This window comes from Clarias gariepinus, chromosome 25 (assembly GCF_024256425.1).
Source record: "Clarias gariepinus isolate MV-2021 ecotype Netherlands chromosome 25, CGAR_prim_01v2, whole genome shotgun sequence".
Lineage (NCBI taxonomy): Eukaryota > Metazoa > Chordata > Actinopteri > Siluriformes > Clariidae > Clarias > Clarias gariepinus.
In genome coordinates, this window is record NC_071124.1 from 11,327,758 (window position 1) to 11,354,662 (window position 26,905).

The 26,905-nt window shown below is 38.4% G+C and overlaps 1 protein-coding gene across 1 annotated transcript in view; it reads left to right on the forward strand.

The window, feature by feature from the left end:
* LOC128513116 (integrin beta-1-like) overlaps nt 1–26,905 on the forward strand; it is a 76,482-nt gene that overhangs the window by 16,645 nt on the left and 32,932 nt on the right. The window contains exons 3-8 of the mRNA XM_053486763.1: nt 3,366–3,451; nt 10,707–10,920; nt 13,652–13,822; nt 23,323–23,561; nt 25,932–26,087; nt 26,745–26,840. Of these exons, the coding sequence (XP_053342738.1) occupies nt 3,366–3,451; nt 10,707–10,920; nt 13,652–13,822; nt 23,323–23,561; nt 25,932–26,087; nt 26,745–26,840 (962 nt within the window). The remainder of the gene's footprint in view (nt 1–3,365; nt 3,452–10,706; nt 10,921–13,651; nt 13,823–23,322; nt 23,562–25,931; nt 26,088–26,744; nt 26,841–26,905) is intronic.

Genomic DNA, 26,905 nt, shown 5'->3' on the forward strand with positions numbered 1-26,905 from the left:
AACAGCCACCTACTTTAGCAATGACCTTTTGCGTTTTACCCTTCATGTGTAGGATTTTAATGATCGTCTCCTAAACAACTGTCAAGTCAGCAGTCTTCTGCATGATTGTGTAGGCTACTGAACCACGTGAGTTTTCATTAGCTGTAAGCCATAAACAAAAAAATAAAATAAAAGCACCTGAACTATATTAGTCTGTGTACAATGAATCTATACGAATATACGAATTGAATTACTGCACAAAATCTCCTTTTCTAAGATATTCTAATTTATTAAGATGTACCTGTATATAAAAATACAGTTAAACTATAATGACCAAATTTTTAGGGACAAATGATACTGCTTGTGCCTGTTAAACATCCCATTCTAGATTTAGTCCCATCATTATAACTCCCCCCCCCCCCCCCCCCCCCACCCGGATTTTCCCACTAATTTAGTCGTAGCCAATTCCTCCCTGTCACTAGGGGGCTCCGACATTAAGGCTACTACTACCAATTCAGCCGGGAGGGCCGAAGACTATCACGTGTTTCCTCCGAACCGCGTGACACCAGCCGACCGCATCTTTTCAAACTGCTTGCTCACGCACTGTTAGGGGCGGAGTAACACACTTTGAGGAAAGCGCTAGCCGCTTCTTCCGCGTGCGCAAGCTCACAGACGCCCCTGATTGGCTGTAGAGCCATGATTTATGTGGGAGCACAAAGTACCTCTCATCCCTCCCCTCTGAGAGAGCTCGACCAATCAGCTCTCTCTAGGACTCCGGCTGCGAGAGGTAACAGCATCACCCGGGGATCGAACCAGCGATCCCCGGATGATAGGGTCAGCACTTTACCACTCGGAGGCCCTAAACTGCACTAGCTTTAATATGCACAATACTTACTTGTATATTTAAATAATGTTATGCAGTACCAAATTGATGACAATATGATGATCCAGAAACAGTTTTACTGGATGTCTGCGTTGTATAGTCTGACTGTTGTCGGAGTGATAGACCTGCTGTAGCGCTTCTTTCTACTCTGTGGGTATAACAATATGCTGCTGAAGGCATATTCTACAACGTTCTTATGCCTCTCTTAGAGGTATAATGTCTGAGTGCTTTCAGCTTGGCCAACTTTCTCCTCTAAGCCACCTCTTTCAAGCAGGCAGACAACTGGCCAACATAACTGACTCTCTTAACCAGTTTGTTCATTCTCTTGCTGTCTGTCTTCATGTTTCTGGTTCCCCAACAAACCACAGCGTATTGCAAAGATTTGAAAATCTGCCGGTGTCATAAAACATGCTTATTTAATGTCCTACATGCTCAAAAGGACATTTGTCCCCTCACCATCGCTACAGTATATCCAGACCCTGGTATCCTACCAAAGTCTATTAACATCTCTTTTTAAAAGTTGATGGCTCAGTGCTATCATTTTAGGGTTTTTTATATGTTATATTTTATTCTGTTTGAAATAAACATTTTATGGACACCCAGTGTACATATGGAGATCAAAACATGACCCCTGATGATAATGGGGCCGGTTGTGGTTCTCCTATTGCAGTAGACCAGTGCTATCTCCTCTGTCTTTGCCATTAGGCAGTTCATATTCCTCACATCAAACCACAACCATGTTTTGACCAGGTTTTTATACTATACTTCCTTTTTGTCTCTCATGGACTGGACCACCACAAAGTCATCCAAGTTTATAAAGGTGGCAGATTTGACTTGTAGAAATGTTGGTGACTGATGGTGATTAACATAAAAGCACTGACCAGCTTTCATGTTAATAATGTATTTACAACCACAGATACTGCAGGTGGCACCTAGTTGGTAATGGCAAAACACTTTAAATTAAAAAATTTTACTCTTTAGTATAGTCTATTTTTTTTGTACTGTACATACCACAAAAGGACTGTATGCAAAACTTAAATTTCCTTTAATTTTCACACTTTCCTTTAAGCTTGTATTGAATACTTTCAAATATAATTTGTTTAAATGAGAAGTCTAATGGAACTAAAGGGATTTGGAAAAAAAATAAGGTTTAAAATAGAAGGTTAACTTTTTCTTTTTTTTTTCTTTTGGTATTGTAAAAAAAATGAACAAAAGAATCCTGATCCACATTTAGACCCACATAGATTGATGTTTGTGTACAAAAACTCTTGGTGGAAAAAACACAACTGTAAAACAAAAAAAAAATGTTTGTGTTGTAAAAAAGTGATAAATCATGTGTTTTTTTTATGTAGTGGTGTATAATGACAACTTTGTGTTTGCACAACAGATTATGGTCTTAAAATAAATTGCTCTGACAAGGCCTTAAAAAAAAAAAAACAGAATCGAACCTCATTTTCACATCTTTCAAGGGTAGAGCAACAAACCTTGTCAGAAGGCTTTAGGAGTGTTGATTTAGGTTAGCATTTCTGATTTGGGTCTAACATCTTATAGGTCAATGATGGGATAATTCTGTGGTCTGTGTTGTTGGCTGATCTTTACTACTTCCAAAAAGCACACAGTCTTGTGTATAAGATAGTATCTGCCATTTTAATTGTATGTGTTTTTTTTGTATAAAACATAAGAACAATCATCTAAACCTAGCAGGTCTTAGTATTAGGCAAATACAACCTCGGAAGATATAACTTCCACTGTCCCATGATTTATTAAAAAAAAAAAGACAAAAAGTAAAACATAAGGGCAGCAATACTAAGTACCCTTGATTGAATAACGTGTAGATCCATCTTAAGCAGCAATAACTTGAAGTAATTATTTCATGTATGACTTTCAGTGTTGCATATCATTGTGGAGGAATTCTGGCCCATTCTTCTCGTATAGCTTTGATTCAGTTTATTAAATGTGTTCTGGAAGTTGCATGTGCACACCTCTTTTAAGCTTCTGCCAGAGCATTTCAATTGGGTTGCAGTCTGGACTTTGAATAAGGCCATTCCAAAACCTTGATCTATTTATCTGCATATATCATTATTATACATATTATTTATATGATCTCATTCTGATGATGAGAAAGGACATGTTAGCTGTTGAGAGAGAAAAGGGTGCGGAGAATAGGGTGGGATAGAGGCAGATAATGATGCTGGATGATTCCTGAAAGGGAACAGCCAAAAGACAAAGTTGATGTAGATTTTTTTTCTGATGTTCTTCGGAGCCTTGTCATGACCCAATTTTGATGAAGCTTTACATGTCGGACAGATGGCCTCACATTTCATTGTATGAAAATTTCCCTGCATCACATTTAAGGTAATTTGTAAAAATGGAAGTTATATGCATTAAATCATTTTATTGCATTAAGAGTTTTGAAGTAATCACCAACATGAAATCTTTAATGCTGGTAGCCCTGGTATAAATGCAAACCATCTTGTGTTTTTTTTGTTTGTTTGTTTTTTAGATGGTAATGACTGCACCAAGGCCTCAGCTCAATCTTGTGGTGAATGTATACAGGTTGGAGAAAAGTGTGGCTGGTGCTCCTATGAAGTAAGGAACATTACTACACACACAAAATCATTTTGTCAGCTATTTTAAATTTTAGACTTAGTCCCAGGATAAATGTCCCTGATTATTATATTTAGTCAATCCTATTTAGCCTATCCTATTTTTGTTTAGTCAAGTTTTAGTTGACTAAAAGTCTGGACATTTTAGTCCAGAGGGGAAAAATGCAGAAGAGTAAGGGCACGGAGCATGCGCACTTCGCGCATCACACACACACGCGCAAAGTGTAAGTCCATGAGAAAATGCATGACTAGTAATGGTGGACCAGCGCTGCCGTTATTTGTTTGGATGAGAGAAGGAGAGATTGTTGTGGATCATTTTCTTTCGAAGATTTTTTAACAAGATTATCTTTGACTGGACATATTCCCCGGACTTCTCACTCACTGTCATCGGCCTCTCGGACTTCAATCCCAGTGAAACCAAACCATACTCCTCTAACACACATACAATAAACACGGACTTCTGACATTTCCACTCACTCGCACACATACACGTACAGTTTTTTTTATATATAGTTTGTAAATATTGTTTATATCTTTGTTTGGCTGTTGTGCACCCTTTTCGTTTACTTTATTTAGTTTTGTATAATACACATTTGCTTTATCTACTTTTTTGTGTTTTTCCTTTTTGCTCACCGGCCTTTTAATGCAACACCGACACAAAGATAAAAGACCTTTCGATTTTTGTAGCCACAGTTAATATAAAATTAGCTGGTCGTTACACGGTAAATCCGCCACCATCTTTTCTATGTATTGACAGGTCTCCAGAGCCGTCGTTCAGTTATGGTCATGGCCGTTTCGTTTTCCGACACACGCTGTAGCGGTAGACCAATCATAAATCACCGCGCCATCTGATCAATCACAGCATGAGGGCTCATGGAAAGGAGTGGTTTAGACAGACTGAATCTTCAAATTGCTTCACACGAGTCGTTTAAGAATCATTTAGAAATGGGGTAAAATTAAATTTATTTTTAGAGAAAACTAAAGTGTTTTTTGACCTTGCATACATGTAAACCTGTTTTAAAAGACTCATTAAGCAATATTGGCAACCTTTATAATTGCATAATAGGGGCGCACTAGGTTTTTTTACAAAATGTTTTCAGCTAATTATATTTATTTCAATGAGATATTATTTGGCAACATCTCCTGTCATGTGATAAAATGCAACCATAGTGCAGCAATGCAGTAACCATAACGGCTATTTGAGGTTGGATATAGGGGGGCGGGGGGTACGTGTATGTATGTATTGTGCTGCATCAATGCAAAGTCCAGTTCGGTCATTGTAATGTGTGAAATGTAATAGATGGGCGCAAGGTCCGTGAGGGGGGTGCCTAATCATTCAGTAGCCTCACAGCAGTAGGAAAAAAGCTGTTGGACAGTCCGGTGGTTCTGGCCCATATGGACCTGTACCTTCTACCTAAGGACAGTACAGATGTGGTCATTAAGACTGCGCATGTTTTCCCGCGGGATGCCTCAATTTAGCGCGCGGCGCGTAAGCAACATTCGGGAATTTAAATAAATGTGTTGTGCTTCACTGAATATCCGCCAGATGGCGCATGGAAGGACTTTATTTAAACGCCGGACCAAGTACTGTACAACGAAGAATTGTGTATAATTACTTAGTCTAAAACAATATTGTTCCCAATGCTGAAGCAAACATGAATTTTATTTTGCTTTACAACAGATCTTTCATGATGAATGTATGTGGGCCTTTATATTATTTTCATAATGATGAAATGAGATGCCCAAATTCGTGCTTTAAAATTCTTTAAGTTTCTTATATATTTTTTGTAATGTTTTAACAGGGACAAAACAGTGAAAGACATGGCAATGTCTCGGTTTACATGGTGTTGAAATTAATTTAATTTCCTGATAGTAGGCTGATAGTCTTAACTATGCGAATGTCCTGATTCGTGAATATGCCAACATATCTTATTTGAAACGTAAAAAATGTGTCGACATCATCAGAAGACATGAATGAACTATATATATATTATATTATTAAGTTAATATTATTTTATGACCACAAACTTCTTCAGGCTTTTTATAATAATCATCATATTTGCTGTTTGTGTCCAGCATTTAATAATTATTTCATACATTATTTAACCACGGCTGGAAATAATAGCTGGAATGTGATGTGATTGTGAATTCATGACTAAATTAAAGCAGTTTGTCTTTTGTAAAGTATTTTCACTTTACAAAAGGCAGCGTTTTTATAAAGCGCTTTTTAAAGGCAGCGTTTTTATGTAGGTTGATAAACGTGTGTTGTACAATATATACACCGCGACAGCGCGCGCAGTTACTCACTTCTCACCTTTCATGTAGGTCTGCTCGGACTAATTCGTTTTAAACCCCTCAAAAATGTGTGTGTATACAGCCCCAAACCTCCATCAGTTATTAACAATAGCATCTATTTTTAGAAAAAATGCCCCAGTGATTTCGGAGCTTCAGGAAATCTCCCGGCGCTCTGCGCATAACACCGGGCCAACTCATGTCAAAAATAATTTATAAACGGTTTCTAAACGTGGGCTATTGTTTTTTTTTTTTTTTTTACTTATAGTATTTGTTAATTTAATTTAAATAAGGTTTGGGCTCAGGACTTCGATTCGGCATCGTGATTCTTCTCTTTAATTCACTCCATAGTTTTAATTAGCGCTCAGCCGCATGCATGGAGTTTTCCAGAGCGCACCGGCAGAAGTAGAATAATGATTATGAACGCGTCGGGAAAACAGCAAGCAGACTGACTCTGAACATTTAAAAAAACGTTTGCGTTCATTTTCTGACGCGCTCAAGTTCACCAAAAACAATACAGAACAGCGCAGCTTATTTGCTTTCAAACATTTATAAAATCACGTTTTTTCGTTATTGTGAGTGCGCTTAAATAAAAGTTGAGTCTTATAAAGGCATGTAGTCTTATATAGTTTTATTATATAGTTTTTGCACATTAATCAGAGTCCTCATCTGTTACATTTTTGAGGACAATAGTTTTTTTTCAGCCTGTCACGGCATGCGCCCAAATCAATATCGCTCCTCGCTCACTAGTTAGGCGGCCTCTCCTTCAGATATACGAAGAAGCAGGGCTGCGGAATTAGGCACGAATAGTGAAGAAGAGCTCTCCTTGCTAATTATCCCGGGTTCATCCGCGCTATAAAATACTCGAGGTTTGTTGGTTTACAGTGGATTTTACTACGCGGTGTGAATGAGACGCGCGCACACAACGCGGAAGTGCGGCATGCAAACGGGGCAATTGGAACGCGCCCCAGACTTCAAAGAAGAGCCAGCGCGAGCGGACGGAGGCAGGAGCTGCTGTCCGCGGATGGCCGTTGTATTCGTATTTTATAGCGCAGGGTGCAAACCCGGGATCATTATATTATTTAGCATTATAAGACTAAAAAGTGGCAGCTGGCACGCCTAAAAATAGACGCAGGTTAATTTTTTTATAGTCTAAATTAAAATCCTCCTCTGTAGTGCCTCCTATTCCTATTAATCCTATTGTTCTGTTAGTGTCACTGCGTGTGCTTACAATGCCAGACAACATTCAAATGCAAACTATTCACTCTCCCCAAGTGTGAATCAGCTGTTCTCACCTATACATATTAACCTATACGTTCTCACCTAAAGTGTTTAGGTGAAATTCCACCTATACAAGTGTGACAAATATGCAAAGAAAAAAAATAGGAAAGGGCAAATACTTTTTCATGGCACTTCACATGTAGTCAGATTGTTCCACTGGGCTGAAACTGTAGCAGGTGGAGTTATAGCACTTTTCAAATCACACTAACTATACACTGATATGAATAACTTTGAATGATGAATTCTACGTTAATATAATCTCGGGCTTGCCCCACATTATAAAAGCAAAGCGCGGAGATGGAGATCAGGGAAGTCCGCGATGTGGTGGAAAATAGGCAGTGGCGGTTCTACACTGAATTGCTCCGCGGGCGAGACTCCCTCCCGCCCCCCCGTCAGCGCCACTTCTAACCAACCAAACCCCCTGTCTGAAGTCTGCTCGGTCTTGTTAATTTGTTTTAAAAACCCCCAATTCTGTGAATTCCCCCAGCAACGAAACCGGTTTGATGACTTCACACCTGTTGTAAAGGTGAGATGGGGGATTACAGTAACTGTGTGTGCGCTTCACCTCGGAGCGAGCTGTCGCGTTGTATTCAATGAATAGACTAAAACAAAATCATGTTTGCTTTAGCATTGGAAACAATATTGTATTAGATTAACTTTATTTAAGATTATACACTTTTGTATTCTTTGTCCACACACGTGGGCATCTTTAAATTTTTAGATATTGATCATTTCTCGATGCAGCGAATTTTCTGAGCAAATTAATAATAATTTAAATGAATGAAAAGCAGGAAGAAGAAAAGGTTACGCGAAAATAAGAAAAAGCTTTAGAGGTTAATGCTGTGAAATGCTACAAATGAACAGATTCTGCCTATAACAGGTCAGGGACAGTGAGGCTGGATCCAGCAGCGCACCACATCCCACATCATAATACATGCTGATGATGACCAACACGTCTCCCCTGATCTACCAGAGCCAAGTAAAAAGAATGGCAATCAAACAGAATAAAATTAGTAGCAGCACTAACTTGTGCTAGTTATTATGATGGTGGTTATTAGCATTATTTCGTGTTAATATTGACTACCCTAATAATTAAAATAAGTAACTAGTTTACTAGCGTGAGCTACTGCTGCTACTGATTTTATTTCAGCTTACCTGTTCAGTTTTATTGCCATTTCTTTTTAAAATATTGTCTTTATAGATTTATATTTGTCTTGATGTTCTTTTTTTTTCGTTTCTTTGACCCAATATATGTTCAGTGATACTTCAAATAACATGTTTAAATAGCATTGATTTCTGTATTGTGTTATATTTTTATACTAATAACTGGTGTTAAAAATGTATCTCTACATTAATGAGCCAATGTATTATGGCTGCTGTGGGCCAGGAAGTCCAGGGCCACTTTTTGGTCCCAGTCCGCCTCTGTAATAACGAATGGAGAAAGCGCAGTCGAAGCTCGGGGATTCTGTGTTCCGCGGGGGGCCAGTCGTGAATAGCTGACACTCAGTGACAGCCAATGAAATTGAAGAATTTTTGTTGCTTTCCACGTGGTGTGGCGTTGCTTAATATCTGTATAATATCCGTATATCCTATAAAATCGTCCAGACCCTGGTTCGAATCCCGCTCTGGGTGAAAATGTAATAAATGTGAATCCTTTGTTTTACACTTTTTGCTTATGATAATCATTAAATTACAGCAACTGTGTGGTGAGTGCTAATGTGTTTCATAGCTTAAGAAAAAAAATTCTCAATTGCAAACATGCATTTAGTACTGAAGCATAAGCTAATAATGTAATGGCTATATCATGGTAGTTTAGCGAATAGCACCGGCATTTTGAGCACTGGCTGGGAATCGAACCCGGGTCTCCCGCATGGCGGGCGAATCACCTACCACTGAGCCACCGCGTAAATATAGGCTAACGTCATACATCTTTGTAGTCCTTTTGCACACGCGCGGGTGCGTTACAATAATAATAATAATAATAAATTTGGAGAACTACTACTACTACTAATAATAATAATTCTGAATGAAAATGAAGAATAAATACATATCAGTTTGAGCTTGACACGTTTATGAGCTCTGTCGCTTGCCGTCAATGGGCGCCTAAGAGACATAACATTTTTCGGCTTCAGTAGACACACAATACTTTAGACTGAAACACGACTGCCCCCTACAGGTATTGAAGGGCATTTTCACAGCTTGCCGCGCGCACTCGCGGCAAGTCGTGGGATCCCTTTTCCGAAAACGTGCGTTTTTTTTTAAGCCAGATCTGTAGCTGGAAGAGGTGATGTGCAGGGTGATGCTGATCTTGCGGGATGTTGTGCACTTGACGAAGGCAGCATGTAGTGTAGATAGTACTTATCGCCGGAAGACTAGTCCTGATTTTCCCCGCTGCTTTTACCACCCGCTGTAGTGCCTGTTGCTCCGCCCTAGTGCAACTGGAAAACCACACCAGGAGTCCATATGTCAGCACACTTTCTATAGCACAACGGTAAAAGTTTACCATAAGCTGCAAAGATTGAATCAAGAATGGTTTTACAGATGGAGGCCACTGACATTTATTGAACACACACATTCAGTATTTTTAAAAAATAGTGAAAAAAAAAATAAGTTAACCCTTGGAATTAATAACTGGCAAACCTTTTATGTAGCAGTGGATCAGATCTGCATATCGTTCATTCATCCTGGGCTCTGGCTTGGCAACTCCAAAAGGTGAATTTTGTTTTTAAAGCAGGTCAAAATCATCGTTTCCTCTGCTGTACTTCTTGCTGTTTTCATTATGACACACAGTGCCCTTTTTATGTCAGATGTGCTGTGTTTTTCAAAATAGTTCAATCATTGTTTTATCACTGCACAAAACATGTTGCTAATACTGCTGTGTCATTGTCTTCTTTCACTTGTTTCATTCATGCAGCAATGTCCTTTTTTACTAAGCAGCGGCTTCCTACGTGGTGTCCAGCCTTAGACACCCTTCTTGTTAATTTTTTTTCGTACTGTAGACTCATAAACACATGTTTGCCAGTTGCAATGATAGCCAAAGATTTAACGCCATCACCCTGGGTTGTTTCTTTACTTCAATTATGAGTCTTCAAAAAAGTCTGAAAGTGTGTCCAACTATAGACTGGTAAATTTTTAAAAAAGCACTTTGTAATCCTTTTCAGCTTTATGTAAATCAACCATTCTTGATTTTTAGACACTCTGAAAGCTCTTGTTGTTGAGCCCTTGCTCACATAAGAGTATTTTTCTTGTATGGAGCAAACTCAAAGTGTGAATGTTTTTTTTTTTTTTTTTTTTTTTTTCCTCAGACAAAGTAGCTCTAGTCCACACCTCCAAACTACATTTTCTTAACCCGACTCCAGGTATGCTTAATACCTGACTCCGATCATTAACTCAAGAACTTACATACTTTTTCCCGTACCACTATAAGGTTTTATGGTTGTTCTCAATAGACATGAGTTATTATTTTAGGCACTTTATATTTGTCAATATTCTTGATTTAGATAATGGTCAGATCACATTTTATAACAAATTAATACAGAAAACCATAAAATTCAAAAAGGATCACATATATGATCACATGTATTTGTGTAATATATTTGAATCTGATCAAGATCTTAATCTTTATCTTCATTTCCCTAATTGTTGCATACCCCCTTTGTCTGCAGGCCTTTCTGAAGCAAGGTGAATCCAAATCAGCACGCTGTGATGAAATTGAGGCTCTGGTTAAGAAGGGCTGTCCTCCGAACAATGTGGAAAATCCTCGAGGCTCAGTCCTCGTCAATGAGAACAAACCAGTCACAAACCGTGAGAAAGATGAGAAACTGAACCAAAAATTCATTCAGATTCAACCTCAGAAACTCACAATCAACCTAAGAGCAGGTAAATTATGGTTAATATAGTGATGTTTATCAAATAGTGAATTACTAATTGAATTTGCTGATGTTTCTTACCATGTGCGTACCATTTGCTATTTTTTCTTGCCCAAGTATTTTGGGGTGTGCTTGTGTGTTTAACAACTGATCACTGTTGGGTAGTTATTTATTATGCGTCTCGTACAGAAGTACTCTCGGCAGTGCAGCAAGCTACAGAGCTCTTTTTTTTTTTTTTTTTTTTTTTTTTCAACGATATTTTTATTGATTTTAAACAGGGATATAACAGGGTAAACATGTAATGTGTTAATATACTTTAAATTTTATAAACCCTATAGCACCCACCCCACCCCTCCCTGACTCCAAGCCAGCTTTATATGCATAAGAAAGACCAGATGCCAGGTATTTAAAAAAAAAGGAGAAAACGGAGGAAAAAAATAAGGAGCTGGAAGTTTTTTGGTTCTGCATGCAAAAAAAGCAAAAAGAAAACAAAGACAAACAATTAAATAAGAAGGGAATCAAACTATAAATGTATATGAAAAAGTGAAGGAAGGGCCCCCACACCTGTTAAAATTTCAAGTCTGAATAACGGATTAAGTAGTGAATCTTCTCCAGGGACAAACGGGACATAATATCTCTGAGCCACTGGGCGTGAGTGGATGACGTGGAATCCTTCCACTTGAATAAAAGAGAACGCCTAGCCAGGAGTGTCGCAAAAGATAACAAACGCTGATTAGCTGGAGTTAGACGCTTATCTTTCTCTCCAGTGATACCAAAAAGAGCGATCAGAGGGTCTGGTTCAAGGTTGCATTTCAATATGTACGACAAGGTTTTAAAAACATTCCTCCAGAATTTTCCAAATTCGGGCATGTCCAGTACATATGAATAAGAAACGCCTCTCCACTTTTACATTTTACAGCAAGGATCAATGTCTGGGTAGAAACGAGTTTAAGTTTGGAGAAATGAGCCCTGTGTACAACCTTTAAACTGTAATAAGGAGTGGCGGGCACATAAGGAGGTTGGGTTGACAAGCTTAAGAATTGAATTCCAAGACCAGAGCTCTGTTTTACGAGTCAAATAATGTTCATATTTTAGCATTTATCCATTTCCCCACTCTGTTATTTAAATGCTTAAAACCCAAGATATATTCATTTTTATTAGTGACACAGTTCGCTTATTTTAAGCAACACACTGTACCTCGGGTATATGGAAGAAATGTAATGAATCAATGTGCGGAAAACACCAGTATTTTGATCCTTATTGCAATTAATTGCTGGAAAAATGAGCATGCATGCAGATTGTATACCTTTCCTCATCCCTATTTGCAAAGACATGGAAACACTTTATATACCGCTTTCAGAGACGGGTTATAACCCCTCACACAATATCAATCCACATCAAATTGCTAATACCGCAATAAATGCACAAAACTCTCTAATACCAACCAGGTAATATATAAAATAGACATGGAAACTCACTTGACCCAAGTTTATGACTACACCGGCTGCTTTAAAAACGAAACTGAAAGGGGCTCCCGTTTTCTTTTTCCTTTGGACCATGTCTTCACTTAATCTTGCGCAAAATGCAAAACACATTTTTTTTTTTTTTTTAAAGAAAGCCATTGTAACAGCTTTATGTAAATCAAAAATTCTTGATTTTTAGATCTTCTGAAAGCTCTTGTTGGTAAGCCCTTGCTCACATAAGAGTATTTTTCTTGTATGGAGCAAACTCAAAACATTTTAATGTTTTTTTTTTTTTCAGACAAAGTAGCTCTAGTCCACACCTCCAAACTACATTTTCACAACTCTTTAATACCAACCAGGTATTATTTAAAATAAATAGACATGGAAACTCACTTGACCCAAGTTTATGACTACACCAGCTGCTTTAATAACGAAACTGAAAGGGGTTCACGTTTCTTCTTACTTTGGACCAATGGTGCTATGTCTTCACTTAATCTTGCGCAAAATGCAAAAAAAAAAAAACACAACACAAATATGCAAACTCTCTCTTCGCTTGGCTTTTTACTGACAAACAAATTTTATCAGCTACCTAAGGTATGGCCAACTGGAAGTATGCGAAAATTTGCCAAGAATGCCTAGAAAAAAAATCTTTTTGATCCGTATCGCCCACCACTAGTTTCACCAAAGTAGAAAGTTCACCTAGTCAAATTCCAGTCTTCAACTGTATAGTTTTGGTGGGTCTGTGCTTGGGATAGCCTCAGTTCTTAATGATGCCTTCTGCTGTACTCAAGGCTTGAAGGATGCTCTAAGATGCCTTTCTGCTTACCACTTTTGCAAAACGTGCTTAAGTTACTACAGTATACACATCCTGTCATCTAAAAACCAGTGTGGTCACACAATTTTTTTTTCTGTTTTTTGCCATGGTCTGCATAATCTCTTGAGACTGTTGTCTATGAAAATACCAGAACATCAGCAGTTTTCAAAATACTTAAACCAGCCCATCTGGTATCTGGATGACTGTAATGTTATCATTACAGTGACTAAGATCACACTTTCTCACCATTTTAATATTTTATGTTAACATTTAAAGCTTCTGACTACTAAAGCGCTCTTGGCTAAGTAAATGACTGAATGAATGTGCAGGTTTTCATAGTAGAGTGAACAGCAAGTGTATATAACGTAGAAAGTGTCAATTACCCTATGAATAAAAGCTGCTATTGTACCAATTTAATCATCTTAGTGTGTATTCAGTTGTTATCAGTATTATTTTTGTTACAGGTGAATCTCAAAAGTTTACCCTGAAATTTAAAAGGGCAGAGGATTACCCCATTGACTTGTACTACCTGATGGACTTGAGTTTCTCCATGAAAGATGACCTGGAGAACGTGAAGAATTTGGGAACAGACCTTATGCGTGAGATGCAGTCGGTCACGTCTGATTTCAGAATTGGTACGAGTGTTTTTTTTACTATTAAAGTGCAGTAATGGAGCCTATAATTGTGAATGTTAACTAACTCACGAAACCAAGTGTGATTTGTGATAGTAGATTTGTAGTTTACTATGATTTAATGAACATTGATTAATGAAAACCAGACATTGATTATGAATTGAACCAAATGTAAAAAAAAAAATTAAAAAAAAACTTTTCTGGACATAGAAATGATGAGGGCCTTAACCTAATGTTTGTTGTGCCATTTCTGTAACTCCCAATTTGAGTTCTGCACCTGTGAATATGTTTTAGTATCATTAGGGTTTTTTTCGATACCAGTGCTAAATCTAGCATTACTTTTAAAACGGTACCTATGCGTAAATGGTGACTGAACCATTGCTTCTTTTTATTGAAATAAATTATTTAAAGGTCCTACACATTATATTTTTCATTAAATTTTAATATGATCTTTAGGGTCCTAATGAAAAGTTTGTATTATACGTTAATTAAAAATTCAAAAGGATTGTGTAAAAAAACACTACTTTTACCTGGTAAAAACTAGCTCTGTTCTCAGCAACCTGTTTCAGTACATGCTAATTTAAATGCTCATGACCTCTGCTAAGCCCGCCCCCCCCCCCGTTCTGTGGGGCGTGACACGTCGGGTATAGCGACGGAAGTGTAGTCCAGTGCGGGCAATGCTTTGGACTGCATTACCCACAAAGCAATGCGTTGTGTCAATGCTTTGTGGGTAATGCAGTCCAAAGCATTGCCACAACACATTGCTTTGTGGGTAATGCAGTCCAAACTGGAAAACTATGGATTATAGAGCCCGAGCCTGTTTTCTTCAGTCGTTTTTGGTTTGATTTAAGTACGGATCCTACGCGGAAGTTTGTAATATCGCCTGACAACCCAAAAATTAAAAGAATGGACATGCATCGACCCGTTTGTCTTTCTCATCACTGCATGTGCATGAATTAACGGGCTGTTGCGCTGCCGCGAGCAACAACAACAACAGAAGCGGAGAAACTTACCGAGAGAGATACGGACGCGATGTGTTTACTGATGTGTTTACATGACTTCTTAATCTTCGACAGACATCGTTATAAACCATCTAACGTAACAAAGGTAAGCATAATATAGTTTTCCGACTACGTACACAGTTTGCAACTAGACAATCACCTCAATGCATTGTTTATTATAAACGGGCGATTAGGGATTATATAGAGACGGATGTACATAGAGAAGAAGCCATAACCATGTTCTATGAGAGTATAAGTTAACTTACACTCCGCATTCATCGTGATTATTAGTAAAGGCGATCTGCAAAGACTCATAGTAAAATAAATCACACTCACCGAGCCTGGTGAAGATGAAGCAGAAACACAAAGCGTTAGTACAGATCCGATTTTTAGGAGCAGCTTCCTAGTAAAACCTGCTTTATATTGACCCGCGTTTATAAAGCAGTCTGGTGAAAAATGATTATCGCAAACATGAACGCATTTAGGTAAATCGGCGGGGACGTTAGCTTCAAAAACTAAATTCAGCCACTGCGCCCTCAGTGGCTCAGATACCTAACCCTAGGTAGGTACCCTAGGTCACTAACCCTAGGTAGTGAATGACGACTGCTGTGTTCGCTATTACACCCAACAACTGTACACAACACTCGCTTAGGCAACATTTTGCTCCAGCGGCGAAAAAACAATGGCCAACAGCGTCTTCTCACTCGGGGCGGGTCTTTGCTAAAACACCAGTGTCAATCAACTTGTGTAGGAGCGGCCTCTGTCGGTTTGGCGTCACATCGACAGGCTTTTGCGATTGGCCTGATTTCAGAAGGGGGATGTTACTGTAATAAACGAAAAGAAAACCACTGGGCGGCTCTTTATCATCGTAGAGTGGTTGTGTACGCACTCTCCTAACACACAGTTTAGTCCAAACAGCTTAAAATAGTGCATGTAGTGCTGTATGACCCCTTTAAAATAAACAATACATTAAACGTTTAAAGTATACATAAATATAAGTAAGTGAAGAACTAACTAAAATAATTTAACACCAAAAACAGCAAATAGTTATTCTTGGTATGCTACAAACCAGCTTTAAATTTAAGCAATTTGTTGCAGAAATATGACCGTATTTGTCTAACTGGCAAAATTTGACACCTCTCCTGACTTTGCTAGGATTGGTCTGATTGGGACCGGGGACACCCACACTGCCAGCTGAAGTCCGTGAGCTGTTAAACATGGTGCATGCCTCTGCTTTTAACTTCATCCTGTGTGTCCTTAAATGTTTCATTAGGTTTGACATTTGTTGCTTATTGTGATGAGCGATATTTTCAACAATCCTTTGTTGTGAAATATAGCACTTGTTTCGCTTGAGGCATTTTAATTTTAGCGTTTTTAGCGTTTTTTCCCCCCGAGTAGTGCTTTTAAGTCGGAATGTGAAAACATGGACACTTGCATTACTATGTAGATTAGTTGCATTTGTAATATAAGACTTTTCCAACTTGCATGTGCATTTTCTCAGTCTGAAAATAATTTTTAGGGTGATGCTTCTTACGTCTGTTTCAGAGAATTAGAGAACAGATATTTTTTAATTAATTGCTCAGACATTTCAGTAGCACCATAGTAAGTCACTGAAATTTGCATTCAGATTCAGTTCTTGTACCTACCACTAACACTTACAACCCTACCTGTCAACAGGTACTTAGGCCTACTTGTGCTCCAGCTGTCTCAGGTTTGAAGGATGCTTTCTCCAGACTGCATGTTTAACTCTTTCCACAGATGCTCAATAGGATTTAGACTGGGCTCATACAAGGCCTCTTCAGAATAGTCTAGTTGTTTTTTTTGTTTTTTCTTAGCTATTCTTAGATGTTTTTCTAAGAATTTTCCATTGTCTTGTTGGAGGGCCGATGACCTGTGTTTGAGACCAAGCATGCTGACACTGTTCAGTATGCTTGTCTAGAATGCCTTGATAGTCTTGAGATTTTATTGTGTTCTAAACACTGAGATTTCACAGATTCCAAGCATCCGATCCAAGAGGGAGCATACAGCCCCAGAACATAACCAAGCCTCTTCCTTATTTCATAATAGATAGTGTTCTTTTCTTTGAAAGCCTATTTTTTGCATCTGAGAATGTACAGCCGATGCAAAAAAAAAAAGTTTAAAATCTTTTAATCTGTTTAAAAGACATTCTCACAGAAGCGTTGTGGCTTGTCATCCTTCATTTTGGCAAATTCCAGTTAAGCTTTTCATCACAGTTAACCCTTGGAGTGCGAGTAACTTAATCTGCGAGTGTTTTGCCAGACAAACTAAATTTTTAAATGAATTTTAACCTTTAAACATGCAGTATCTTGCAATATGAGAAGTATGTATATGCTTTATCTGTCAACTAAGCCAATGGTTATTCTCTCTTGAAGGCGGGATTGTTGGTAATCGTTTTTCATGCTCCGTCTCAGCGCGCGTACAGCGTTTTTTAAAAAATTTGGTGTCAAAGTGTAGTGATTGTTTTTTGGTAACTGTACTGCAACAATGGCCCCCATGAAGAAAAAGGTTAAAAAGGCTGTACAACTGCAGAAGATTAATCTGTTTAATAACATTGCTTATGTCACATTAGCCGCAAAAGCAAGTGTTATTAAAGCGGTTCCCTTGTTGGTCATACAAAAAAAGATTTCAGTGAGCTGACAGAGCAGTGATTTTGTTTGTCTGCGTGTGAACGTCATCCTACACAATAACCTCCCTCCTCTATCTCTTGTTCCCCTTAAACCAGCTATGATTGTTTTCAAAGTTAAAGTGCAGGTTTCATTTGTTTTATTTCTACTTTATATTTAGTATTAAAGATTTATATTACTGTATAATATACTTTATATTTCGTTCTTGGCTCTTTACCATTTGTATTATCTTTTTGCTTAATTTGCCGTTGGTTTCCAACAGTTACATGGACCCTAAACTGCTGAATATTTGCAACTGTAGTATCAGGAACATTAGGGTGCTTGGAGATGTCCTTTAGCCTTTAACATGCTTGTCTATTATTTTCTTTCTGATCTCCTTAGATAGCTCTCCTGACTTATGCTGTACTAAACAATGTCCACTAGATGTACTTCTAGAATACAAAAATGTCTGATTTTCAATAGTCAATGTTATTAATTATTTACTTCTTTTATTTTCAAGTTATTTTAGTGATTCCTATGTGTTTTTCTTTCTTTTAAAAAGGTCCTTCTATGCTTTTTCAAATATCTTTCACGCAGTGTGTCATGTACAGTGGTTACTCAATCGGAATGTAGGTTCTACTGTCGCGGCGCTCGGCGGTACCGTTTGGCTTTGTGCGTTTGCTGGCTTTTACCGCTGAGTGGCGCAGAGAATGAACTAAGAGAGAGAATGAACTAAGAGCAGAGAATGAACTAAGGCATGAGGCGTCAGTCTGTAGTTACAGACTGACGCCTCATGCCTTAGTTCATTCTCTGCTGGATTAATGAGACATAGAGTTTTAGAACTGCACGTAGTAGCGGATAAAATCAAGTAAAACATTGTAGTTAAACAAATTTATAATCACAGAACTAAAATTACAGTACAAATGTAGAATTCAAATGAAATTAAATCTTATTAGGATCAAATTTAAACAAAATAAAATCCAAAGGCTCACTGTATTAACATTTATCACGTGTAATTAGAAAAGACGCGTGTAGGGTTTTGTGTCGTCTTATATCTTGTGTTCTCTAAATTTGTAGTAGATTTATTAACTGAAATAAATGACCGTAAAATTATAACATTGTCAGGACGTTCTACTGCGTCAGCTGATGTTGGTCATTCAGCCCCGCTTGTGTTTTTGCGTTATTATAAGAATGAAATGCAGTAGACTGTTATGATCTGTAACGGGTTCGACCCATGTTGCACGGGCGGCACCATAAAGCATGGACACGAGGCGAGGTCTTACAGGGAAAAGGCTAATTTATTTAGGTAAAATGGGGAAGGAAAGTGTTGAAGGAGGAAGAATGGAAAGAATGGGATAAAGGTTGTGCATGTGCAGTTCCGGGGGCTGTGCCACACTGGCATGCGGGCACACAGCTGACGATAAGTGTTGGTGCGCGGAGTGGCAGAACTGAGCACGCGGAGGCAGCGCTTCTCCCGCTGTCGATGGCTGGCGCGAGTCCTTGCTGACATAAAAACTTAACACAAACATCCTCGCAGCCTTTTCCTCTTCGGCAGCGGGGAAAATTATCGCCAGCCGGCACGAATAGGCGGCTCCGTCCCTTTGATGCCTATTCAGGGAGCCTACGGAGTGACGAGTAGCGATAGTAGATTTGGGCGCACGCCTATCACAGACGCAAGCCGTGGCAGATCATCATAATTGTCTTTAACTTGTATTTCATAAGGTTTTCCGAGCGGTGGTACAGCGCAACGGGGGTCATTATTTACTATTAAACATTAAACGAATTTACAAAACTTAATGCGTGCGATTAAGCGCTGATTCTACGTAGGAAAGTAAAGAAGAGGCTCCTGATGCTCAACATTCCGGAGACCAAACCCCATTTAAATTAAATTAACAAATATTGCAAGTAAATAACAATAGCCCACGTTTAAAAAAGCATTTTAATTTAAATTATAAAAAATAATCTTGCATCTATTTTTATCTAGAATTCAAATTAAATCAAATCTTATTAGGATCAAATTTTAGCACAATAAATGTTAACACAGTGAGCCTTTAGATTTTATCACTTGTAATTAGAAAAGAAGCGTGTAGGGTTTTGTGTCATCTTATTTTTTGTGTTCTTTAAATTTATAGTAGATTTATTAACTAAAATAAATGACCATAAAATTAAAACAGTGTTAGGACGTTCTACTGCGTCAGCAGATGTCGGTCTTTCAGCCCCGCTTGTGTTTTTGCGTTATTATAAGAATGAAATGCAGTAGACTGTTATGATCTGTAACGGGTTCGACCCATGTTACCCAAACGACTCAGTTCAGATGTAAGTAAATGGATAGAAAGTAAATGGCTGTGCTGGGGGAGGGAGGTGCTAATGATTTGGTCGGCTCTGTGTGTGTGCGCGCGTGTGTGTGTGTGAGAGAGAGAGAGAGGGGGGTGGTTGGTTGATTATTCAGTGAAACAAAGGCTCAGCTGAAAAATGTTAGGCACATCAGTCACTTAACCCCCAATAAAAGGTATTTAGTTGTAATATAACAGATGCGCACTAAATACCAAACCTAAACCAGGCACAAGGATTAATAAAACAAGATAGCCCCCATACCCGTTTTTTTAAATAAAAATGCCAAAGAAGATTATTGTGTATAGACTGATTCAAAACAATGCAATTTACGCTATTATAAGGAAAATCTCAAGTTCTTCCATTCCAAGGATTAAAAAGGCAACAATGTTAACTTTAGAATCTAGAATCCAGAAGATTAAAATTACACAAATTTAAATCACTGAAAGTCAGCCTCAGATTCAAGAGGTTTTTAAAGTGGGGGAAAAGTGCATTTCAGTTCCTCTGAATGTATAGGTGAGAACAGCCGATTCACACCTGGGGAGGGTGGATAATTTGTATTTGAATGTTGTCTGGCATTGTAAAGCACTATAGTGACACTAAAAGAACAATCCAGGATTAATAGGAATTATTATACTGCATAATTATTATTTAGCACAAAAAAATTCCTCGCGCTCGGGAAAACTATGCGTGCGGTTGAGCGCCGATTAGACTTTAGGAAATTAAAGCGGAGGGTTTTTATTTAGACTATAAAAAAATAACCTGCGTCTATTTTTAGGCGTGCCAGCTGCCACTTTTTATTTAGAAGTTTTCAATACAAATCTTATAATGCCAACATGACATGACGGAATAAAGGCACGGCTTATTATGATCCCGGGCTTGCACCCTGCGCTATAAAATACTTAGGGTTTGTTGGTTTACAGTGGATTTTACTACGCGGTGTAAGTGCAATGGCCATTCGTCCTCTCGCGCTGACTCTGCTCTCCGCGGATGGCTGGACCGGCCCCTCCCACCTCTCGCTCCTTTGAAGTCCCCGGGGCGCGTTCCATTTGCCCTGCTTGCATGCCGCACTTCCGCTTTGTTGCACGCGTGTTGCATACACAGAGCGTAGTAAAATCCACTTTAATCCAACAAACCCCGAGTATTTTATAGCGCGGGGTGCAAGCCCGGGCAACGATAGCAACGATAGCTCACCAGTCGTGTGTAATTCTGCGGTCCCACTGTTTCGCATGTCTGAAGGGGAGGACGCCTAACTAGTGAGCAAGGAGCGATATTGATTTGGGTGCACGCCGTGACAGGCTGAAAAAACTGTTGTCAGATTAATGTGCAAAAACTATATAATAAAACTATATAAGACATAATGATTTTGTAAATGTTTGAAAGCAAATAAGGTGCGCTGTTCTGTATTGTTTTTGGTAAACGTTTTTTTAAATGGTCAAAGTCAGTCTGCTTGCTGTTTTCCCGACGCATCCATAATCAAACTTCATGGAAAACTTCATGAGCATATTAAAGAGGAGAATCACGAGCCCAAACCTCATTTAAATTAAATTAAATTAACAAATATTATAAGTAAAAAAACAATAGCCCATGTTTAGAAACCGTTTATTAATTCTTTTCCGTCATGAGTTGGCCCGGTGTTATGCGCAGAGCGCCGGGAGATTTCCTGAAGTTTCGAAATCGCGGGGCATTTTTTTCTAAATAGACGCTATCTTTAATAACTGATGGAGGTTTTGAGCTGTATACACACGCATTCCTGCCTAAACAACTCTTAAAACTACACCTGTGACACAATAACAGTAATATTTCGAACATTTTGCAGGCTGATATTTGGAGAAACGAAAGAATAATGAATAAACCAGTTGTTGGGTCAAAATAACCCAACCAGGTGTTCATTTCTAAACTAAATCTCATATGAACCAACATGAGCAACCCAACAATGTGTTTAAAGTACCTAAAATAATCCAGAACTTAAATAACAATAAACAGATACAGAGATACGCTGTATAACAGTCACTATTGTATTTACTGCAACGAGCGAAAATGTCACTTTGCGCCACCTGGCGGCCATTTTACGAATGACTTTGAAATGCAACTGATTTATTTTGGCCGCTGACGTTTTTACACGGCGGTGAGCGCGACGGTAATAACCATTCCAATTGATCAACTACTTTAGCTGTATGTGAACATAAACTATCTGCACTATCTGTGACGCTGACAGTGCACGATAAATGAATTTTTAGTCTATTAAAGATTTGGCTCACATTCGCCTAAACAAATCGTTAGCAAATCTAATTTTTCCTCTGTTACGGATCTACGTCACTCCGTAACATATTTGCATAATGTCCGCCCACGTTCTAAGTCACGAACAACTTGCATCACACACACATGCGAAGTGTAAGGGCACGGAGCATGCGCACTTCGTGCATCCCACACACATGCGAAGTGTAAGGGCACTTATACTTTGCGTGTGTGTGTGATGCGCCCCGAGGGGAAAATGCATGAGTAGTAATAGTGGACCAGCGCTGGCGTTATTTGTTTGGACGAGAGAAGGAGAGATTGCTGTGGATAATTCACGGGTCTCCAGAGCCGTCGTTCAGTTATCGTCATGGGTGTTTCATTTTCTGTCGTGCATGTCGTTCCTGGGCTGCCGGTGGTCCGGACTCCCTCTGCCCTCCGGACCTGTCTGACCCGTCCTGGATGCCCCGTGTGTCTCTCTGGGATGCGTCTGGTGTCTGGGGATGATTCTCTCTCTACCTAGAAAATGGTTCTGGCCTTGACTGGTGTTGGCAACTGTTTCTCTGGGGACTCGTAAGAAGTTCCAGTCCTGAACTATCGAACTAAGTCTACCTGGGTCTTCAATAACTACCTGGACTCCATATTAACATCAATTAACATCAGCTATTATAGCTGAACTGCCTCCCACCCTACACACAGTATAAATGCACATCATTTACTGCTTTCTGTTTCACCCAAATGAGGATGGGTTCCCTGTTGAGTCTGGTTCCTCTCAAGGTTTCTTCCTATTACCATCTCAGAGTTTTTCCTTGCCACTGTCGCCCTCGGCTTGCTCACCAGGGACAAACTGACCATTTTGATTTATACAAATTCACATTTCATACAAACTTAAATAATTCTTTTGACTCTGTAGAGCTGCTTTGCGGCAATGAAAATTACTAAAAGCGCCATACAAATAAAATTGAATTGAATTTAATTGAATTTTCTGACACACACTGTAGCGGTAGACCAATCATAAAGGACCATGCCATCTGACCAGTCAAAGCAGTGAGGGCTCACGGAAAGGAGGAATCTTCAAACTGCTTCACACAAGTCGTTTATAAATCATTTGGAAAAGGGGTAAAATTAAATCTATTTTGGGAGTAAACTAAAGTGTTTTTTGACCTTGCATACATGTAAACCTGTTTTAAGAGAGTCAATAAGCAATATTAGCAATCTTTAAAATAGCATAATAGGGGCATTTTTATTCAAGGAAATAAATAAAGTTGTTTGTGTGTAACAACTGAACATATATTCTGGAATATTTTTACAGGTTTTGGTTCATTTGTGGAAAAGACTGTGATGCCCTACATCAGTACAACCCCAGCTAAGTTGCTGAATCCCTGCACTTCTGATCAGAACTGCACAAGCCCCTTTAGTTATAAAAATGTACTAAGTTTGACTCCGGATGGCAATGAGTTTAACAGCCTCGTCAGCAAGCAACAGATCTCTGGAAACCTGGACTCACCAGAGGGAGGCTTTGATGCCATCATGCAAGTCGCTGTCTGTGGGGTGAGCTTATAGAAGTAATGACATCATTAAGTTAAAAAAAAAAAATGGCCCAATGTTTATATTACATTTAACGTTTGCACAACATGCAAAAACACTTATGTCAAACCTGGTCCAATCCCACCAATGAGCTACTTTATCACATTTTCCTGAAAATAAAAGTGCTATACCACTTATCTAAACCTGGCTTGGTGTGCACAAGTATACCCCTTCAAGGCAATATTATTCTCTACTGTCATTGGCCTCATTCAAAAGTCACAAAGTCATTAAATCATTCAAAATGTACCTAACTACACTTAACAAAAATGTTCAGGGAGGGTTTGAGGAACACAAAAGATTTCCCAAATCTCAATTTGATAAATTCTACAAACAAGTCCAATCCATGGAGGCCCTCCCTCAGAGGTGTGGACTCGAGTCATGTGACTTGGACTCGAGTCATGAATTTGATGACTTTAGACTCGACTTGACAAAATATAAAAAGACTTGCAACTTGACTTGGACTTTAACATAAATAACTCGGACTTTCACTTGGACTTGCGCCTATTGACTTGTAAAGACTTGCTACTTCCCATAAAAAGCCCAAAGATAAAAAGTATGTTAACACGGACCGCTCTATCTCTGTTTATGTGTCTGTGCGCGTGTGTGTGACAGAGCGCATGCGCGCATTCGGCACGACATCCAATCAAAGTACCGTAGATTCTTTTGATTCGACAGCGTCCAACACGTGACAACAACGTGAATGCGCCAGTTCGCGAAATGATACCGAAGGTAGCTTCGTTTGGCTTCATTGGCGCTATATGCGCGGACCACTGAGCTTCTACAGAACGCAGTAAAGGCCAAAAAGGAAATTGTTAGCGTTTTTTAATCCTCTGACGAACTCTAGCCATCAGGATGTGTTTCCCTTGTTATCTTGGACATATTTAGAATGATGAACCACGGCTGAGTCACTTGTAGGCTGTAAACATGTCAGTACATGCGTTGTATTGTTTTATATTTAATCACTGGTATACACTACCCATGATTTGCTGATTTCTTTCATATGCAGTTTGGGTTTATTCAAATAATGTGACCTAGTGAATTGACATCACATGGATAAAATGCTAATTATCTCGCATAATAATAATAATAATAAATATTATTATATAGTTAATTATAATAATACTTATTAATATTATAATGTATAATATTTAATTATAATATAATAATAATAATAATAATAATAATTATTATTAATTTATATATAATAATAATTATTACTATTATTATTAATGTCTTGAGACTGTATCTGACGGGTCTCTATTTTGGCATTATGGTTTTGCTGAAAAGGCATATTTGATATGAAATATCAGACAAAATACTGACATGTTTACAGCCTACCAGTGACTCAGCCGAGGTTCATCATTCTAAATATGTCCAAGATAACAAGGTAAACACATCCTGTTGGCTAGAGTTCGTCAGGGATTAAAAAACACTAACTGTCCTTTTTATTCTTTACCGCACTCTGCAGAATCTCAGTGGTCCGCGCATAACCCTTCGCGGGCGAGTCTTCTCCTAAATGCGTGTTCCCTGTGGCCTTTTCACGGGGGTGGGGCTAAAAAAACGCATTCCTAATGGGGGAACCAACTTCGACACAGCACCGGATTGTTTGTATGAGGTAGACTACGTGAGTGTATCACACAAGGTAGGGAGCAAAGTTCTTTAATGTTATGTGAAGAAAACAACGTTATTGTTTGTATGAAGTAGCCTACTTCATTGAGAATATGTGCTACCATTTCACATTGCTACTAGCATTTACTAACATTTGTATTTTTATGTATCTGAGCAATGTTCTTTCATAAAAAAAGGTTTGTTTAATAAATACAGATCTTACAACCATACATAATCTGTATACATTTTATTTTTCTGCTAATAAGACTTGAAAAGACTCGAAAGTCAAACCGTAGGACTTTGGACTTGACTCGGGACTTGCCTGTCTTGACTCGGGACTTGACTCGGGACTTGAGGGCAATGAATTGAGACTTACTTGTAACTTGCCAAACAATGACTTTGTCCCACCTCTGCCCTCCCTTACAACTTACAAGAATTATAGGATTTGCTGCTTATATCTTTGTGCCAAATACTACTTTACACCTTCAGAGGTCATATGCATGTAAGTGACCTAATGGGATAATATTATTTGGTTCAGTTGACACCCACCATCTAAATCTCCCAGTGATGGGCCAAACACCCCTATTGTGTTTCAATATATTTTACCTCCAATATACCGTATAAACCTCCATCGATATATTTAATACCCTACAATTACATTTATAATTTATATAACACATTATATTTATAATTTTAAATAACACCTTTATTGTTTGAATATTTTAGAATCAGATTGGTTGGAGGGATGTCACTCGACTGCTAGTGTTTTCCACTGATGCTGGCTTTCACTTCGCGGGAGATGGTAAACTGGGTGGCATTGTACTTCCCAATGATGGAAAATGCCACCTGAAGGATAACATGTACACAATGAGCCATTACTATGTAAGTTTGCTGTATTACACCTTCTACGGGTAGGATGTTACCTAATATGGGATTACATCCTGAAGATAAATAAAAGTTAGACTGGCAGTGACACAGATTACCCTAAATTAATGTTTTATCACAGCCAGTGGAGGAATTTTAGTGACCAAGCTGTTACTTGCAATTCATGGTTCATTGCAGCGAACCTGTGTTTTGTAAATGGGTATATGTGTTTATTGTGCAAAATGAACATGAATTTTCATTTATAATTTCATGATTAACAGAAAGGGAAACGTGTATGGTGACAGTATTTTTTACCACTAGGACTATGACTGATACTTTTTTTAATTTAATCTTTATTTCGACAAGGTTGCAAGCCTATTTCTTTTAGAAAAAAATAACAGCAACTTCACATTAGGCATTGTAAATTAGGCCTGTGAAATTTTTCCTTTTTTTTTTTTTTTTTTTTTACAAAATGCATAGTGTAGCTAAACAGATGCACTAGGCCTTAGCTTACCAGCTTGAATGTGTTATTACATGATAAAATAAAGGATTAACAGATAACGAAGATACTCAGTATATAGGTAAATGTAATATAGGTATGAAATGAAATCTTTATGAAAAAAGATGCATGTATACATACATATAAAGTAATACTGAAGATCATCTTTGTTATAGGACTACCCTTCAATCGCGCATCTTGTACAGAAACTGAGCGACAACAACATTCAGACAATTTTTGCGGTGACTGAGGAGTTTCAGCCTGTCTATAAAGTAACTATTTTTGATACATGCAATAATAAACAGCAAAGTAAGCAAACAGTTTTTGAAAAGATTTA